Source organism: Lontra canadensis, unplaced genomic scaffold (assembly GCF_010015895.1).
Source record: "Lontra canadensis isolate GAN:19392208 unplaced genomic scaffold, GSC_riverotter_1.0 scaffold22, whole genome shotgun sequence".
Lineage (NCBI taxonomy): Eukaryota > Metazoa > Chordata > Mammalia > Carnivora > Mustelidae > Lontra > Lontra canadensis.
The window spans coordinates 533,962-553,114 of NW_022631016.1; the positions used below are offsets into that span (position 1 = coordinate 533,962).

At 62.0% G+C, this 19,153-nt stretch overlaps 1 protein-coding gene across 2 annotated transcripts; it reads left to right on the plus strand.

The window, feature by feature from the left end:
• Window positions 1-121: 121 nt before the first annotated feature.
• On the plus strand, window positions 122-15,228 carry TRIP13 (thyroid hormone receptor interactor 13). Of its 2 annotated transcripts, XM_032861827.1 has the most exons (14): window positions 122-138; window positions 195-308; window positions 863-1,028; window positions 2,438-2,567; window positions 3,808-3,863; window positions 4,586-4,676; window positions 5,729-5,801; window positions 8,261-8,324; window positions 9,090-9,176; window positions 9,397-9,503; window positions 11,381-11,534; window positions 13,484-13,596; window positions 14,657-14,726; window positions 15,097-15,228. In XM_032861827.1, exons 2-14 carry the CDS (start codon window positions 217-219, stop codon window positions 15,190-15,192), a joined length of 1,299 nt encoding a protein of 432 aa, XP_032717718.1. In that variant the 5' UTR covers window positions 122-138; window positions 195-216; the 3' UTR covers window positions 15,193-15,228. The 2 variants fall into 2 exon arrangements, with proteins under 2 accessions (XP_032717718.1, XP_032717719.1); XM_032861828.1 differs by lacking the exon at window positions 15,097-15,228 and having other exon boundaries at window positions 13,484-13,598.
• Window positions 15,229-19,153: the final 3,925 nt, after the last annotated feature.

Below are 19,153 nucleotides of genomic sequence, written 5' to 3' on the forward strand. Positions count from 1 at the left end.
CGGCCGGAAGTCGCCCCGCCCGGAAGTCGTCTCGCCCCGCCGCGCCGGCGCGCAGCGCTTCCGGGTCAGGGGGCGGTGCGCGGCACTTTCAAGCGCGGGCCGGCGAGCGGGAGCGGAAGGCGGGATCGGCCCGGGCGGCGGCAGCGGCGGCGGCAGCGGCGGCGGCCACGCTCCGGCCGGGTCCCCGCGGCTCCCGGCGGCGGCGGCGGCGGCGCCATGGACGAGGCCGTGGGCGACCTGAAGCAGGCGCTGCCGTGCGTGGCCGAGGCGCCGACCGTGCACGTGGAGGTGCACCAGCGCGGCGGCAGGTGAGCGCCGGGGCGGGGGCCGGTGGCCGCGGCGGCTCGCTACGCCAGACGGGAGCCGCGGGGAGAGACCCTCCCGGAGCTGCCTGCCCCCGGGGCACGGTCCGGGTCGCCAAGGGTCGCAGGGAGGAGGGAGCCGGGGTCCCAGGGCCAGCGGGGGTCCTGGAAGCCTCCGTGCCGCCCTGAGAGCCCCAGGGTTTCCCCAGGGGCGTCCCAGGCCTCGGGCTCCTGCGTCAGGACCTCCCGGGCTCTGGGGGGCGGGGGGGTTGTCCTTCCGCTCAGGGTCGTCAGAGTCCGGGTGCCGGCCCACTGTCCCCGCCCCGTCCCCGGTGCCGAGTCCACGCCCGGTCCTGAGTGTCCGTCTGCCGTCCCCATGTCCCCACCGGGTCCCGGCCCCGTGGGTGCTGACTCAGCCTCCAGGCCTGGTCCTGGGCACTGGGAGTGCTGACCCACCTTCTGGTCAGCTGGCGGAGCGTGAGCCGTTGCTGCAGCGTGGGAGCAGCTCGGGCTGCAGTCCCGCGCCCAGCTGAGCGTAGGTCTTCCGTCCGCTGTCCCAGCACCGCGAAGAAGGAAGACATAAAGCAGAGCGTCCGCAAGCTGCTCAACAGACATAACATCGTGTTTGGAGACTACACGTGGACCGAGTTCGACGAGCCTTTTCTGACCAGGAACGTGCAGTCCGTGGCCATCGTTGACACGGAGTTGAAGGCGAAAGACCCACAGGTACTGGTCACCGTGCGGAGGGCTCCTGGCTGGCTCCGTCCGTGGTGTGCGGGGTCTTGGTCTCGGGTTCCTGGGTGCGCTCGCGCCGCACGTTGGGAGCCGACTTTACCTCCGAGAACGCACGGAAGCAGAGACGCATCTTGGACGTGTACCTGCTGCTTTGCTGGTCTGTGGTCGGAAACGGGCCTGCTTACCTGTTGGCTTGTCAGACGGGCAGCGGCTCTGGGAAAGGCCAGGGGCTGCGAGTAGACGCGCCCCCACGTCAGGGCGCCCGCGGCACAGTCGGGGGACGGAGGGAAGCAGAGGCCGTCTGCAGACGGTGGGGTGGTGGGCTCTGCTGCTGAGAGCCTCCTGACCACTCCCCGCTCTTGAGGTCGGTGACTGTCTGGCGTGCTCCGGGAGCAGAGGGCCATGGAGGCAGGGGGTGCGGCTGCAGAGAGGGGCTTCCCTTCTGGAGGTCCTCCTCTGGGCCACCCTGTGGACTGCCTCGCCACCAGCTCTGTGTGACAGGGTGGGTACGTCGGGGTGTTTCTGTCCCGTTGAGAACAGCCCCAGTGTCTGTCTCGGGACATCATCACCGGTGTCTCCGTGGTTCGTGTCTCATAAAGAGTCCGTCTGGAAGAATTGCTCCGGCACTGGAATTGTGCGTGCAAGGTGGGCCCCTCCGTTCATACGCAGGGACTAGCGCCGGTGGCCTGGTCCGCTTTGTCCGTCCCACCTGGTTTTGGCCAGCCTGAAGGGAGCAGAGCTTTCCGCAGACGGAGGCAGCAGGGGTTAAGCAGAGCCATTAGACACCTTAAGGCTCTCAGCTCGGACTCTGCAGGTTCACCTGGGAGAATGCGAACCGCAACTACGTAATTTTATGAAGTTATGTCAGTGGCGGTTTATGTGCGTCGTTACCAGCCAGCGGTTTGGGACAGCTCAGTTACCCGTCAGTCAGGCTTTGGCTGAGGGAGCGCTCCGTCCGCCCATGCGGCAGGGCTGTGGGAACGCGCGCGAGAGGTCCCTGTCTGCGGGCGGAGAACGCTTCCCAGCCCTGCGGACGGGACGACGCGCTCAGAGACCTCGCGGGCCAATACAGGCGGCACGTCCTCGACCAAAACGTGGGTGAGGTCGGACGTGGGGGCTTTGGCGTTCTTCATTCTGTGTTTCCTGTATTTTTCAACAAGCATGTGACTTCCGTGATTGCAAATGAGAAAGTCCTTTCTTGGGTAGAGAGGGGGAGTGTTTAAGAAGCTGCTGACACTAAACCTGGGCACCATAGGTTTTTGTACCTGATCTAGGAACTGGTTTCTGACGTGCGTGTTTGATCGTTGTTTTTGGACGTTACCATCTAACTCTGTTGGCTAGAGTCAGGGCGAGTGGTTTGCAGTTTGTGGGGATCTATTTGGTGTCCCTTCTCGCCACAGCCCATCGATCTGGGGGCCTGCACAGTCGCGCTGCACGTCTTCCAGCTGAACGAGGGCGGCCCCAGCAGTGAGACTCTGGAGGAGGAGACGGAGAACATCACTGCGGCAAGCCACTGGGTCCTGCCTGCAGGTGTGTGACAGCGAGGGTGGGCGGGCCACACCCGAGACACAAGGGCAGACATGGGCATGCGGCCCGGGCTCTCCACGTCCGTTAGCTGAGGACTTTGTGTTGGTCCATCGGTCTGGAGGCTTTCAGCCTGTCTCATTTCTTGTGAGATGGAAAGCGGATCGCAAAAGAGGGACGTGGAGATCCCACTGTAAGACTGCGTTCCTTCAGGCAGGGCCCTCTGAGATGGTGCTAACTGAGAAAAAGAAGAAGGTGTTCTTTTCCTGCCCAGCTGATCAGCTGCTGGGCCACTCCTTCCTCCTGCCTTTTCTTTGCTTCTCCAAGGACTTGGCCATGTTCTAGCAGGCAGAGTTCTGGGGTGAAGCCAGTCCTTGGGGCTACGTCTGAGTTCCTGACAACTGGTCTAGACCTTTCGCTGCCCTGCCCAAGTGCTGGCCGGCGGGGTGAGTGGTGGGTCTGGGTCTGTGCTCGTGGCAGAAGCGTGGGTCCACAAAAGGTAATCATGTGTGGTAGCATGACAAGAAACTGTCTCTGTACCCCGTTTAATTATCTGTCGAAAGTTAGGTGACTGGCAATTACTCAGCATCTTTAATTTTAAGAACTCAAATCCAGGATGCCTGGGGGGCTCAGTGGGTTAAGCCTCTGCCTTCGGCTCAGGTCATGATCTCAGGTCCTGGGGTGGAGTCCTGCATCGGGCTCTCTGCTCAGGGAGCCTGCTTCCCCCTCTGACCCTCCGCCCCCCCATGCTCCATTTTTCTCTTTCATTCTCTTTCTCAAGTTAAGTGAATAAAATCTTAAAAAGTAGTAATTAAAAGAATATGAAAAGATCTTCAGCATCATGAGTCATCAGGGAAATGCAAATCAAAACCACAATTATAGGGGCGCCTGGGTGGCTCAGTGTGTTAAAGACTCTGCCTTCGGCTCAGGTCATGATCTCAGGGTCCTGGGATCAAGCCCCACATCGGGCTCTCCGCTCAGCGGGGAGCCTGCTTCCCCCTCTCTCTCTGCCTGCCTTTCTGCCTACTTGTGACCTCTGTCAAATAAATTTAAAAAAACTAAAAAAAAAAAGAAGAAGAAGAATTCCAACATTAAGAAGAAATTTAAAAATTTAGCTTGCCTGTAATGAGAGTCTAAACCAGCCACATGTGGAGCTGTGGACAGTGTCAGTGTCTCAGAGCAGACCTCCGGGGCCAGTGTAATGCCTGTGTTCCTAAAATCAAGTTTGTGTTTTATTCTCTCCCAGCTGAATTCCACGGGCTTTGGGACAGCCTGGTATATGATGTGGAAGTCAAATCTCATGTAAGTTGTTTGTGCCGTTTTCTAAGAGGGCCGCTTGTTGGAGGTGGGACCCACCCGTACTGTCTTCTCCAGCATCTCGGAGCCCTCGGACTCAAATCGGCTTTGGGAACTCGGGCCCAGCAGCAGCCCGTGTCCTGCATACCTGTCCTCTAGGGTTGCTCACCAGCAGAGCTGGTCCCTGGGGGTAGAAAGGTGCCTGGTGTGAGACAAGTGTGATTGGACTGTGCTCTTAGGAACCCATCAGGCCTGGAGAGGCAGGGCCGGGGGGCAGATGGAGCAGGCGGGCATGTCTGAGCAAGCACCAGCTCATCGGAACCCTCTTCGAGGGGAAGGGTCCTGCGTGCTGCGGGGGACCCTGGAGGCCCACCCCACAGCCCCCCAGGCTGCGAGAACAGTCATGGCCGCTGTCCGGGGCCCCAGTGTTGCCACTTGCCTCTCGCTGTGTTGTCCCCGAGGCACGAGACACTTAGCACATGCCAAGTCTCGTCCTTTTGTATGATCTTGACACTTTTAGGGAGAGGCCCTCGTGTCGCCCTTTTTTTTTTGATTAAATGGTAGTAGCGGCCAGCCTGTCCTCACGCCGTGAGTTTCTTAGGCTGCCCGCAGCTTCTGAGGGGCGGCCCGGTGCCAATGCCCCCCTCGGGCACGAGCTCCAGCGGCACCTCCGCGGGGGGCCGCTGCCCCGTCAGCACCAGTGACTACATCCGCCTGTTTTCACGCAGCTCCTGGATTACGTGACGACGACTCTGCTGTTCTCAGACAAGAATGTCGACAGCAACCTCATCGCCTGGAACCGGGTGGTGCTGCTGCACGGTAAGGCGCAGGGGGTCATTCCTTAAACAAGACAGACGTGAACGGGGGCCTCTGTACGTGTCCCGCCGGCCTTCGAGGACACACCGTTGTGTTCTGATGCAGCCGGGGCTGTCCTAGAGGGTCCCTCCCTGGGAAGCCGGTACAGCTCACCTTGCGCTTGGCCCTTCACTTGGCCACCCCCATTCGCCGCCCGGTGACTTCTCTACATTATCCTCCAGCTTGTCAAGTAACTGCCTAATGCCCACGGGTTCCTACAAGCCTTGGGGCGGAAACCACCTCGCGCTTCTCTGTAGCATCTTTGGAGCAAAGCGCGACAACTGTGCTCCGTTGAATCGTCTCCAAAGAAAGCCTGGGCTTGTCCTTAATGTCACCGGTCAGAAGGCAGTCGAGAGAGCCCCGCAGCGAAGCGGGGTGCGAAGTAGTTAGCTCCTTGCCTGGTTCTGCTGCAGGCCGCCGCGCCCCCGAGCAGCAGCAGACCTGCTCCGCCGCGGTTACGTGCTGCGGTTGTTTTCATTATCGAGAGCGTGCACAGAAAGTCGGAGCGAAGGCGCCTGCGTGTCCGGACAGACGCGGGAGGTCTGCGCGTTGGTGAAGTCAGCCGCCGCCAGGCCCTGTGGCAAATGGCCCACGGGGCAGGGGCCCCCACCTGCTGCCGTTCTGGTGTAGCGTGGGCCGCGGGGATGTGACTGTCGTGAGAGGTGTTGGACCTCTCGCAAGGTCCCAATGGGTTTTGTAGAGGACATGTGGGGACGGCGAGGGTGTCGGTGCCGACCAGGAGATAGAGCGCTCGCTCGGGATGCCGAGGGGACCCCTGTGTCGGGGGCGTGGGAGCGGAGACCAGACAAGGAGGAAAAGGGAAAGACCCGCGAAGCGTGTTGCTCGTGGTGGCCGGCATTCGCACCGCGGGGGGACCTCGTCAGTCCACAGCGCTCGGGGACCAGCGTCTGTCGCGCCAAGTCCTGCTGCCTGCCTTGTGTGCTGGCCGGAGCATGCGGCCCGCTTGGAGACACCTGTTAGCACGCCGGCTTAACACGTTCTCGGTTCTGTTGCAGGTCCTCCGGGAACTGGGAAGACCTCCCTGTGTAAAGCCTTAGCCCAGAAGCTGACCATTAGGCTCTCAAGCAGGTAACGTCTGATAATCCGAGGAGGGAGAGCGGCAGGACCGATGGCTTCTCGCTTGCGGCCCAGAGGTGTTTTACTTTCTCGCGATTTCCCTTGGCTCCGTACGGAGTCGCTGCCTCCGACTCAGGTGGCGCACCGGCTCCGTGCCCGGCCGTGCGGAGTTAGGGGCTCCGTCTTCCTGAGATGGTGGTGCTTGCTTCACAGCGAGCACGCGGTCCTTCTGGTGATGCGTTTCTGCTCTTGGGGACGGGGCGCTTGGATGCTGCTCGTGCTTCTCTCCCGGAGCTCGGGCGGCTCCTCGCGTTGGACGCCACGTGGCTGGTGCTCCAGCCCCCCGCCCCCACTTTCTGAGGACCCGTTTACGGGCACATTCAATTGCCTGATGCTCCACAGGCCACTGATTGTGCTTTTTGGTCCTTCCAGGTCTAGAACCTGAATTCTAAAAATTTTCTGTTCCATTTTGAGCCGTTTTCCGAAATATCTAATCTTTTTTTTTTTAAGATTGTGTTTATTTGGCGGAGAGACACAGCGAGAGAGAACATGAGCGGGGGGGGGGGGGGGGGGGGGAGCCTCGCATGGGGCTCGACTGAGCCACCCAGGCGCCCCTCTAATCTGCTTTTAATTCTGTCCGGGAACGTCTTCTTTCCCAGAGTTTACTTTTCTCCTCTGGAGGTTCCGCCTTCTTCCTTTTATCCTTTCCCATTCTCCGACGCCTCACGCTTGCTGAAGCGCTGCAGCCGGCAAGCAGCGCGGTGACTCCTCCTTCCCGGCTAGTCCCCTCGCTGTCGTCCGTTGCGAGTCTCTGCGGCTGGCGGCTCTCCTGCCTCGGGGTCCGCTTCGGCTTCTGGTCCGGTCAGCAAAGCTCCGATTGGACGCAGACCTTGTTCCTGTTGGCTGCCTTCTGCTGGGCCTTCCCGCGACCCGGCGCGGTTTCAAGCCCTGCTGGAGAGGAGTCCACACTGAAGGCGGAAGTGAGGCCGCTCCGGGATCGCCGTGGAGTGCCCCAGTCAGAGCGGGTCCCGTCCAGCTTGGCCGTTGGGAACGTGAACATCCCAGCTGCAAACACCCGGAACTGTGCGGCTCACGGCTCCCCAGCCTCATGGGATTTCTGTTTTGTCCCATGCCTGAGTGTTCAGGAAAGACCCAGAAGGACCCTGAGATGGTGGCCGGAGTTTTCTTCCTGCGTCTCCGCGTCCGCTCGAGCTTACCTGCAGCCTCCACTGCCTCAGGCTCCTCGAACTCGGGCCTCTGGGTCCAAGTTGGCGTAGTGGCTGCACATGTGTTGGGAGTCGTGGTTGGCAGGGACCGCAGGCAGAGAGCACAAGCAGCTGTAGGGCTCTGTCACATCCCATGTGGGGTGACAGTCGTCCATGCCTGCCGGCCAGTCCCTTCCAAACACCGTTGTGATTTTTGTCTCATTTTCTGGCCGATGCGGAGGGGTACCCGCGCTCGTGGCTCAGTGCGACTTCAGAGGAGAGACTCCGTGAGGCCCACGTTACTCTGTCGCGCTGCTTCTCAGACGCGTCCCCTGGGGGCTTTTACGTTGGGAAATTGCGGTGTGTCTGCGCCCTCGTCCGCGCTTGGCAGGGGGCTTGTCCGGACCTCCTGAGTGCACCGCGTTTTAAAGATCTCGGGGTGGTTTCCTAAGACAGTGGAGGCTGAACGTGTTACTACAAGAAGCGCCACTCTCTGAAGCACGTCTGAAAACGCGCGTCGAGTTTTTGGCTTAGAAGTTGCGGAAAGAAACCTTGGCGAGCCTTCGGTGCTCATCTCGTCAGAAGGCTTTAGAATTAAACTAATATTCGACCCGATCTTGATTTCGTTACGTTGTCTCTCCCCTTCCCTCTTTGGGAAAAAGAATTAGCGAGTGTAATGCTTTGAGCGTGATGATTTTCCTCGTGTGGATCCGTTGTGCCGAGGACCTGGCTCGGCTTCCCTTCTGCCCCCGCCGCCTCCCGTGCGCGCAGGTTTCCGGCCGCGTGTGCTGAGCTTGCCTCGGGGGCGTCTGGGCAGCTTGCCTCGGGGGCTCAGGACGCCGCGGTGCGCTGGGAAACATTGTCCCGCTCATGGCGGTTTTAGAGAAGGAGGAGAGCATGTTTGGCTCCATCCAAGACTCACGACGAGTACGATTTGTCTTGCCTGCCCCGTGGCTGCTGGTGATTCTTCCCACCGCGTTAGGGCTGTGGATTACGGGTAGAAGTGAGGGAGTTTACTCTCGCTCTGATCCAAATGAAGAGGTTATCCAGAAGCCTGCGTTCGCTTCGCTCGGGACCCCCGGCTGCACGCCAGTAGGTTTTCATAATTACTTGAGCCCTCGCGTCGTCTCGAGGGGACTCAGGATTACCAGGAGCCCCGCTAGGTAGCGCGACTTAACCAGTGAGCGGGCCGTGCTGAAGAAGGAGCGGCTGCCCGGGGTACACGATTTGTGAACCGACCGTCCTAACTCTGTCTTCTCCTCCCAGGTACCGGTACGGCCAGCTGATTGAAATAAACAGCCACAGTCTCTTTTCCAAGTGGTTCTCGGAAGTAAGTGTCGGCGTCACTTCTGCCGCGCACGCTCGCCAGCCGTGCGGGTGGACAGGGCCCCCTGTACGGGCCAACTTTCTCCTCCGAGAACGTGGGAAATAGGTACCACGTGACAGCGTGGCTGACTTCAGGGTCAGAGGGAAGTTCTGGAGCTAAGCGGTCCCCTGGGAATGGTGTGAGGCTGAGAGGGTCCTCGGCTGGTCACAGCCATACTTTGAGGTGGGACAGACACTCAGCTCTAGCGAGGGCCACAGCCTCCACTGAGCACGCCCTCAGGGCCCTGAGCCTCTTTGCTGTCTTAGAATCGCGCTGCTCAGCCCAGGTGACGTTGTAGGTGCCCCTCCGCACGGAACGCCGCCCGGGCCGCTGTGTCAGGAGATCCGTCTGGCGGGCAGTGAGCCAGGATAGGGAGCACTCGTAAGGCGCGTGTCTGCTGGCTGTGTGTTTGCATCTGACCCGTCTTGTTCCCGGTCATGGGACGGCAGGGAAGGGGAAGGAGGAAGTACGCCAAGTGGGAGATGCCAGGCGGCCCGGAGCAGAGCCGGTGCGGGCTCAGGCGTGCTGTCCCTGCGCGTGGAGCAGGGCAAGGTGGCATGTGGGTCAGCCTCTTTCCATGTGGCCCTGGCTTCCTGGGTTCAGGGTTTCTCCTGGGGCCGTCTGGAGACGGTGGGCCCAGACCGTGGCTGGGCGGGGACCGCGGGTGCGTGTGAGCACCGGGCGGCCTGAGGAGCTCAAGCCGCCACCAGAGGGGTGTTCTGCTTCCAGAGTGGCAAGCTGGTAACAAAGATGTTCCAGAAGATTCAGGACTTGATTGACGACAAGGACGCCCTGGTGTTTGTGCTGATTGACGAGGTACGTGCATCTGGCCGTCACACCTGTGACTGAAGCAGATCCCAGCCCTGGCTCAGCCCCGCCTCCGCCCAGCCCAGCCTCGGCCTCCCGCGCGACCGGCTCCTGGCTCCGCGGCTCACACACACCCCTGCACTTGCTCCCCATGGCTCGGTCGGTGCGGCTGCTGGCGGCCCGTGGGGCCAGGCGCTGCCCTGTGCCACCTGTTGTCCCACCCCCACAGGTGGAGAGCCTCACGGCCGCCCGCAATGCCTGCAGGGCCGGTACCGAGCCTTCAGACGCCATACGCGTGGTCAACGCCGTCCTGACCCAGATCGACCGGATCAAGAGGTAATGCTGACCCGGGGGCCTCACGTGAGAAGCCGCGCGGGCGCGGGAGGCGCCTGCGCACGAGACCTTCCTTCCGGCTCCTCTGACTGGAAGCTCGGCTGCCGCCGCGACCCAGCGCGGTTCAGGACTTTGAATGACTGAAGTCATAGCACAGAACCTGCTTGTGCCAGAGACTCGTGTGCCGCGGAGAAGCGCGGGACGGAGTGAAACTCGCCCGCGCAAGCTCGTGGGCGCTGAGGGGCTGCGACGGGCGGGTAGGCGTCGCCTGACACCCTTCGTGGGGCCGGACTCCCTGTGGCACAGCCCAGCCTTGCAGGACCGGAGCCTGTGGCCGGTGTAGCCTAAGCTGGTCCCGCCTGGAGGACTGACTCCTAGTAAGCGGCCTCCCAAGGAAGCTGCGCAGACCAGAGCCCCTCTGCGTCCTCCACAGCATTGGGCCGGCTGCCCCGCGCTCACAGCTCCCACAGTCCTGGGGTGCTGGACCCCAGCGCAGCGCTCGGAAGGGAGCTTGCTGCATACGGACTCACGGGGAACTGAATCCGCTAAGGGCCGTTCCCCCGAGCCTTTGGTGTAGTTCCACCACCGAGAGGCTCTGACTTCGCCGGACACGGCTCTCGGGGCTGGCTGTGGGGGCCGCGTGCCCCCACCCTGCTGCCGGCCCTGCCTGTGCTCCTCCTCCCGGCTTCTGCTCCTGCGCGTTCACCGGCGGGCCGGGCTTTCTCCGGAGTTTTCTACAGCACCTGACCCCTGGCTGTTCCTCCCCTGCCTCCACGCCCGGACCACCTCAGTTTCTGCCGCTGGCCTCTCCTCTCATCTCTTCAGGCAGCCTGGGCAGCCCGTGCCTGGCCTTCTCCCCTCCTCTGTTGCTCACCCATCCGAGGCCTGCGGGGCCACCTGGACCAGGTGTCCAGCACCCCCCAGAGCAGTCGCTCAGCTCCGAAGCCCCCATTTCCAGGGTTCCTGCTGCAAGGACGGCTTTGTCATACAACCATTGCTCGAGCCCAACCTCTTCCTGTTGCCAGCAGCTGTGGGCTCAGGAGGGGAGGGAGACATGTGGGCCTCTGGTTTCCCTCGTGCTTTCCTGTCCCCCTTCACGCTCCTTGTCCAGGCTCCTCAAGATGGCCTTTCTAGGCCTGCCTTTATGTGGTTCTGACGCCCTGGGCTCCTAAGACCCCTGCATTCCCCACCCCTCCCTGGCTCACTCCTGCTCACCCTGTGCTGTGCACCTATTGCCAAACACCAGGTAAAACCTGGTCCTTCCAGGGGCTCCCCCGGCCAGGTAAGGTCCTGCAGCCTGTGTATGCGCCCACCACGGGCCCCGGGGGAGCCCTGCTGCATCCCCACCCCTGAGGCCCCTGGCCTGGGAAGTGTGCTCCCCAGGGTGCCTTGGGCCTGCTCTGTACTGGTGCACGTCAGTGAGCGATGAGGCAGCCGCGTGGTCTCGCACAGGCTTAGAAGCTAAAGGGGAGAGCAGCTGGTGACGGGGACCAGCAGTTTAGCTCCGCAGCACACGGGGGTGCGAGAGCCGCGTGCAGAGTGGTCACCGGGGCCGCCCCGGCAGGCTGATGCAGCCATCGGGACTCTGCACGCGAGTCAGAGTTACACCGCGCCACGGTAGAGGGAGGGGAGGGAACAAGGAGGTGGGAGTCTAGGAGAACTTCCTGGAAGGCTGAGGAGCACAGGGTCTGCTTGGTGCACCGTGTCACAGCCAGGAGAGCCTGGTGGGAGTTGGGGATCCCACAGGCTCTCAGGTGCGAGCTTCGGAAGACCCTGTAGCCGGCTAGGGCGCTGGCCGAACGCCAGAAGCTTCACGGGACGGAGAGCGCGAGGGAGTCTCGGAGGCAGCTGGGGGCTGACCCGCGCTCTCCTGTTTTTAGGCACTGCAACGTGGTGATTCTGACCACTTCCAACATCACGGAGCGGATCGACGTGGCCTTCGTGGACAGGGCTGACATCAGGCAGTACATCGGGCCGCCCTCTGCGGCAGCCATCTTCAAAATCTACCTCTCCTGCTTGGAGGAGCTGATGAAGGTGCTGGGTGTCTCCTCACGCCTCTCGCCGCCGAGTTTTCTTGGCTTTGCCCTCCCTGACGCAGCTCAGGGTCGCTCACTGTGGCCTGGAGGGCCCCGAGTGTGGCGCTGCGGTCTCTGGCCGGAAGCTGCAGCTGTTGCTGGCGGGCGGAGCTGTTAGTTCAAACTGTGGCCGCCGACTCAGTGCTCTTGTGCTTTTGGCACAACACGATAATCATGACCGTTTGGTCTACCGACCTGCAAGCGATGAGTGGCGGGGGTACGGCTGCAGTGGCCTGCCGGCATGTGCTGGTCCACAGGGAGACCTCCTGACTGGAGGCCGCAGCTCACGGGAGGTCATCCGGGCCGGAGGCCGCAGCTCACGGGGAGACCTGACGGGTGGTCGTCGTTTGCAGGGAGGTCATCGGGGCCGGAGGTCCTAGTTGCCGGGAAGTTCATCCTGAGGAGGTGGCCGTTTACAGGCTGGCATTGGCTGCAGTGGTAATGTCCCTTCGGTCCTGTTTTCTGAGAGCAGCCGTGAGCACGATAACACCAGTCGATCTCGTGTGAACGAGTTCAGCAGGGATGGGCCACGTGCCCGGGTGCTAGGAGCTCTGGCATGGGCACGGCGGGCTCAAGGCAGACGGTACCTGCTGCGGGGTTCACACTCCTCACACGGTGGAGCCTGGGAATTGTGCAGGGAGCGAGCCGGCCGGCAGGCGGGACATGCGTGGTGGTGGTGCTGGTGTCTCTGCAACCGGGAGGTGAGGGTGGGCTTTCCCGCTGCCTGGCCTCGCCGAGGATGCCCTGATGCCCTCAGCGAGGATGCCACAGCTTGTGACGGGGGTGGGAGAGCTGGTCGTGGCGCCTGCGGCCCATCCTGCTGTTTGGTGGCGTGGCGAGAGGGAGGGCCCCGTGGAGCTTTGACGCGGGGTTCCGAGAGAACTCCCGAAAGCGTCACTGCTGCGAAGTCAGGGTGATGGGATCCTGCCAGTGGTTGTGCTCGCACTGGGCCTTGCCTCCAGGAGACGTTCTCACGTTTAGCCAAACGTAACACACTTTCTGGGAGCTCGGCGTGTGGGTGGGGGTGTTTCTTAGGTGGTTTACGGGAAATTCAGATGTCTGATGACGTAGCGGAGATCTGGCCAGTCCTGACGGCTGTCGCTCGTGACTAGCCCGTTCCCTGTCAGGACCTGGCAGTTCTGGCGTGTGCCTGGGTGGCCTGTGTCGCTGGGAGGGGTTGGGGGCAGTCGCAGGGAGTCTGAGGGAGTGCCCCTAGAAAGCTGAGAATCCTCCCACCCAAACCCTGTATTTTAAATTTACCCACAGCCTTCACCACTCCTCCAGAATGTACAGAGAAGGCCCGTTGTCGTTTGTGTTCTTTCCTGGTTTCTGAGTCGAAAGAGTTCATGTTCAAAGTCATTTGGTAGTGGTCACTGAGCACCCTGACCTGGGAACGCGGCCCCTTGGCAGAGTGTCCCGCGTGCAGACACGGGGCCTGGGCAGGAACTCAGGGCTCAGATCCAGCCTCGGGCTGTGCCGTTGCCCCACACGACAGCCTGATCTTAAAGACATCCAGCGGAGACTGTCCTTGAGAGGCAGGCCGAGTCCCGGTTCCTGGGCCCGACTCTGCTCCGCGGGGCTGTGCTGAACCACTGAAACCCCTCACCAGCCTCAGCCCCTCCACGGCCCTCCCTTTCCTGACACGTGAAGACACACCCTGACTGAGAACACGGAGGGGCTGGGTCACGGCCCGTCTCTGAGATGTGTTTTGCCATTTGCGTTCTCACCTGCGTTGGAGGGCGCAGGGCGCGCGTGTGAGCGAGAGGGAGCGGCCTGTGTCGGGGCCCTCTGTGCCTGCGTTTCTGTGAGCGGGGATTTGGCTGCCCGCCCTCTGGGGACTGTCGCCGGGGCTGACCGCGTGCACTGGGCCCCGTGGGCCCGGCGCTGACGCCCTGTCTCCGTCCCCAGTGCCAGATCATTTACCCTCGCCAGCAGCTGCTGACCCTCCGGGAGCTGGAGATGATCGGCTTCATCGAAAACAACGTGTCAAAGTTGAGCCTCCTTTTGAGTGAAATTTCAAGGTGTGAGTTGACTTCATGTCTGTAACCAGAGAAGCGCATCTGTCGCGGTGATGGGCGGTTGTAGCCGACTGTGCGGCCTGGGCTAGCGGTGCGGGGTCGCAGGCAGGGAATTGGTTCCGGAGGCGTGTGTCGCATACGTGCCGGAGGGCTTCGAGGGCCCTCCGCCACCCCGGCCCCGGGTTCCTGGCCAGAGGGTGGGGGGCAGCTGCCCTCCCAGAGGCGGCTTTAGAAAACAGAAACCCATCCTGTGCTTCTCTCTGAAAAGACAAGACGTTCGCATTAAGGCTGTCTTGACACACTGGTGATTCCTTAAACGGTCTTTGTTCACGTTGCACAAACGTGCAGGAAGAGCACAGTGGAAGCTTCTGTCCGAGTGCCGACCTCGGAGCGCTATGCTTGGGGCTCCGGGGAGTAACGCAGAGCACAGGGCTCCTGGCCCCGGGCGGCAGGAGGGCAGCCCCTGGCACCGTGGGGACAGCTGCTGGCGTGCAGGGGCCACAGCCCGCAGCACCGTCACCTCTCAGATGGCATGGGTGCCCAGGAGCGTGAGGAGGGAGGTGGGGAGATGGAACAGAGCCTCCAAGGTCAGAATTTGGACAACTGGGAGAGAGACGGGGATCGCCACAGTGCCGTGTGTGCAGGGGTCCCCGGCCGGGTCTGACCACAGAGGCCAGCGGGTGGCAGGCCGTCTCCAGGGGGCGTTCTGACCAGAGGCTTTGAACCTCATTCTGCAGCTGTGAGGCTCGTGGAAGGTCTTGAACCTTTGGGATAGCCTGAAGAACAGGTTATTTTTTGGATAATCTGTTGAAGAGATTTAAACTGGTTGAGATGGGCAGGGAGGGCAGCTCAGACACTGACACGGAAACTGACGCGGTCCAGCCCGGTCCCTGGGGGAGCCGTGCTGCAGGCCACGTGCCCGCCGTGTCGTGTGTGCGCTCCGAGGCCGGGGTTGCACTAGGACGGCCACTGAAGACTGGGGGAGACCAGCCGCAAGGGAAGGGACTTTCAGAGATGAGGGAAACTGGCCTGAAACTGTCCCCAAATGCGGCTCCGTTCACAGGAAGAGTGAGGGTCTCAGCGGCCGCGTCCTAAGAAAACTCCCTTTTCTGGCTCACGCACTGTTTGTCCAGGTGAGTCCCCGCAGCTTCCCCGCCTCCCGCACTCCGCTGTCCCCACCACCTCTCTGTGGGACAGACTGTGGCCTCACTGGGAGCCACACGGAATGTGGCTGGGAACCCGATTTATCTCCGTGCCTAAGCAGTGGGCTCCTGGGTAGGAGGAGGACTCGGCCCGCTGGGGCCTCACACAGCCCCCAGGGTCACGGAGAGCCCACCCCAGGCCCTCCCTGGCCCCCCCGAGGCTGCTCGCACACAGCAGCCCCTCATCGGCGCCCCGCTTGCCCTGTGCTGGGGCCACACCCCTGCTGCCGTCCGCGTGCGGGGGTGCTGCCAGTGGCCCCACCGAAGCCAGGACAGCCCACGTGCCCGTGTCTCATTCCAGGCCCCCACTGTCACCATCGAGGGCTTCCTGCAGGCCCTGTCCCTGGCGGTGGACAAGCAGTTTGAAGAGAGGAAGAAGCTCTCATCTTGCATTTGAGCTGAGCCCTCCGCCCGCGGCTTTCTGAGCACGACCAGCGAGATACGCGTCCACTCAGAGCAGCAGCACTGGCCCCGGTCTAAGGGCCAGAAGCCCGCGAGGCTAAGTTGTGTTCCAAGAAGTGTGCTGTGTTTACGTGTCACTTCCACGGTTGGGAAGGGTGGTAATTGGCGTTCTGTCCGGTAAAGAACTGTCCCGATGTGCTCATTCCGTCCTGTGTCTGGTCCGTTGGGCAGAAAATGCCGACAAACGTTTGAAAAGGGCATTTACCATAGGTAATTAAGAAACAAAAGGGAAACCTTATCGCCTTAAATAACAATGTAACCCTGGCATTAAGAACGTCGGCCTCGCTGAAGACAGAGGCAGCTTTCTGACCTGACCGTGTTTTGCGGGGCACTGCACACGTTTCCGAGGCCAATGACTAAAGAAATCCTGTCCCTATGTGCTAGAAACTGAGAAAGCAGTTCCAGTTAGAACACTTTTCCCAATAATCGGCCATGGTGCTATTTGTGAGAAAGGTGCAGCCTCAGCATCCAGGTGACCGCGGGCCACCGCCCTGGCATCCGCCATAGGCCCCAGCACGTGGCCCTCATACCTGTCACTTTGTTCCTTCAACGAGGTTCCTGCGGCGCGAGTGTGGTCACGGTGGCCACGGACCCTGGCTGATCGCTGGGTCTCGTGGGTTGTATTTGGGGCTGTCTGTTGCTAAGCTTTGATGTTCGTGGTTTATATACGTTTTTCAGGAACGTGTTCTCTTTTGTTACAGAACTTCTTAAGTATTAAAACTTCTCCCCGAGAATTTTCTCGTTCTCATTCTCTTAGCCCTCCCCAGTGCTCTGAATTTGATTGAAACTTTATTCATAGGATTATTTGGCTTTTAGCCTGTTGCAGGCTCTGGTGTAAGAACGACTGTCCTGTTGGGTGGGAATGACACCAAGAGCCGGATTCGGAACCTGGACCCACTGCTGTTGGAGACCAGAGCCTGAGTCTGTGGTTTCCCTGAAAACCTGCAGTGGGGGTAGAAGTGGAGTCTGCGGCCACCAGGGTCGGGAGAAGAGGGGAGCACCACTCCCGGGACTGGGGGACCCTGAGACAACTTCATCTCGTGAGTTTGCTACTGAAATGCCTGATATCCAGGTGCCCAGATGGAAGGAAGGGGCAGGGACCAGGCTGGTGCCGACGGGTGGAAAAACAGGGTGAGGGAGACAGGCGGGGGAGGAGAAGCCTAGAGGGACAGACTAGGTGGGGTGCGGCCCTAGAGCCAGGCCCTGCGGGCAGAGGACAAGCTCTAAGGGTGGGGAAGTCCACCGGACCAACACCCATTTCCCAGGAAGTGGGGTTGCTGGGGGCCTCTGCTGTGTTGCCCGTGGGCCACTAGAGGGCAGCACTGCCCCGTGCGGAGGGACAGGCGGGCCCCCCCCCCCCCCACAGGGCAGACCTAGTGCTTAGCAGAGGCCGTCAACCCTGCCAGGCCCGGTGGCCCCTCCCTCGACCTCCCCGTGCGCCCTGTACAGCCCGAGGCACAGACATGCCCCTGGACACACGGGGCATGTCTGTGCCTCAGGGTGTGCGTGGGGAAGGGCCACGGGAGCCCGGGTGCTCTCAGCCTGTCGCGCCTCCTCGGGGCCTAGTTCACCCGGCGCGCATACGAGAAGGGCCGTGGGCCCACCCACCTGGCCATCCCGAGGGCCCCGCTGGAGATGGGTGGCCAGGGTGTGAGGAGGGGTCACACCTGGCCCCCTCACAGGGGACACAGGCCCTGGGCTCCTCCCCAGCACAGGCTCTCATGGGCACTTGTGAGCGGTGGCCAACCACCCCCCCAGGGTGCTTCTCGCTGAGCGTGACTAGGTGCTCCCGTGGGCGCGGGCGCGGGGCAGGCTGGGAGAGGGCTGACCTGCCAGGCAGCCCACTCTTCACGGGTGAAACAGGCCGAGTGCTGTCCCCAGGAGCCCACGGGGGCTGTGACATTGAACGTGGAAGGGGGCCACCACACCGGCAAGGCAGCGTGTGTGTGACCACCTTCCGGGGCTTCTTCAGAGTCCTCCAAGTCAGGGGACATGACCTGTGGACCTGAGGCACCACGGACCACTGTAGGCATGACACCATGCCTGACACAGCTGTGGGGACCAGGCCAGCGGGGCCACCACTTGGCCAAGCCCGAGGGAGTCCACAGTCACCACAGGGTTCTGGCCTTGAAAGGACCAGGCAGTGAATGGACAGAGGGGACGGTCACTCCGCTGTGCCCTTCCCTACCACATGCTGTTGGTTTCAGTAAACTGTTGGGGTGGGGGGTCAATTCTGAGGTTTTCTCCAGCCTCCCCGCTGCGCAGGGGCCCCACGTAGAACGTGCTGTTTCCTTCCCAACGACACACACAGCTGGGAGATGCCGGTGGCTCCTGTGAGCGCTCGGCCCCTCCCGGCACAGGCCTGGGGCCCCCTACCCCTTCCCTGGCTGCCGTGGCTCTAAGTGGCCCCGCTCGGCCTCTCCAGGCCTCTAAGGGCTCCGGCGCAGTGGGTTTGCTCATCCCTGGCTCTTTGCTGGGAGATGCAGCCCCGGGTCCCGAGGACGCACCGGGAAGTCCTGAGTCACAGACCTGTCCTTGCCTCCTGCCCTCCAGTGATATCCCGGAGTCCGGCCCACCGGCTCCCTCAGCAGGGTGTGATGTCTGCCCTCCCCCGGGGGCCCGGCAGTTCTCCAGCTGGCTTGTGCCGTTTCACCCTAGTTCCGGGGCCACTGCTGCTGGCTCAGAAGGCCCGACGAGCCTGGGGAGTTTCAGCCGGGGCCGTTCACGCAGATGCGCTGTCCCGGGTCACGGTCTGGGACGCCCCCCCGGGCCCCGAGCGTTGTTGTCTCAACAGAACACTCAGCTGTGTGGAGTCCAGCTGCTTGACCACAGGATTCTGCGCTCTGCCGCGCGAGCTGTGCTTTCCTGAGCGTCCGGACACTCTCCGGGCCTCGGGCTCCTCCGCAGTTGCTGTCGGCGCTCTGAGCTCTCCCTTCTGCATGCAGGACACCCCCACACCTTAGTAATGACCCCCCCATGCCCCTGTCCTTGCGTTTGTCCTTCCTCCAAGCACTTCACGGATGGCTCTGGCCGGTGCCTCCCGCGGCGCAAGTGCAGGTGACACGGCCGCCTCTGTCCCTGCCGGCTGAGCGCCGTCCCCCACAGGCAGGGGCACCCCATCGGGGAGGAAGCAGGACTGGGCATGGATGCCTTCCGATGCCAAGAAGACTCCATGGTTTGGGCTTTGTCAGCCAACGGGGCCGCTGGGGTGAGGAGCCCATTGGCAGAGCCGCTGTCAGGAGAAAGGCCTGGTCCCTTCAACCACTCCGGGGTCAGTTAAGAGCAGACACGTTTCGTGGATGCTGGCGGGAAACTCAAGACTCCTGGGTGGGAGAGGGAGGTCTCTGGCTCTCGAGGCACAGCAAGCAGCCTGAGTGCCATGCTCCCTTGTCCCTCTTGTCCCCGCAGCCCACAGGGCCGAGACCTATGACTTAGCACAGATGTGACCTCTCTCCTGTGAGTTCTCACTTAGGACCAGAAAGCTTCTCTGTCGAGTGAGGTCCCATTCGTGATTGGAAACCCGTGTTCTCTGTCACGGGCCACCATTTGGCCAGGATTCTTCCGTCCGTCGGCGAGTCGCCCGTGAGCGGACAGCTCTGTGGCTATAGGCCATCACTTAGGGCAGCCGGCCCCCCGCTCCCATCCTCCAAGTTCGCCCGGACCTACGACCCGCGACGGGAGACTGTGGCCAGTCACGAGAGCTGCCGCTTCTCCCGGAGCCTTTCTTCAGACTCGTCCTTGCTGCCACCTGGGTCTGGAGAACCCTCCGTGACCTTCGTTGTCCTCTTCCGGGGAATTCCTTCTTTTCTGCCTCCTGACTGTCGTCTACGAGGAGCTCCACTGCCCTTTCCGCGCGGGTCTTTCCCTCAGTGGCAGCTGGAGACTGGAACCGCCCT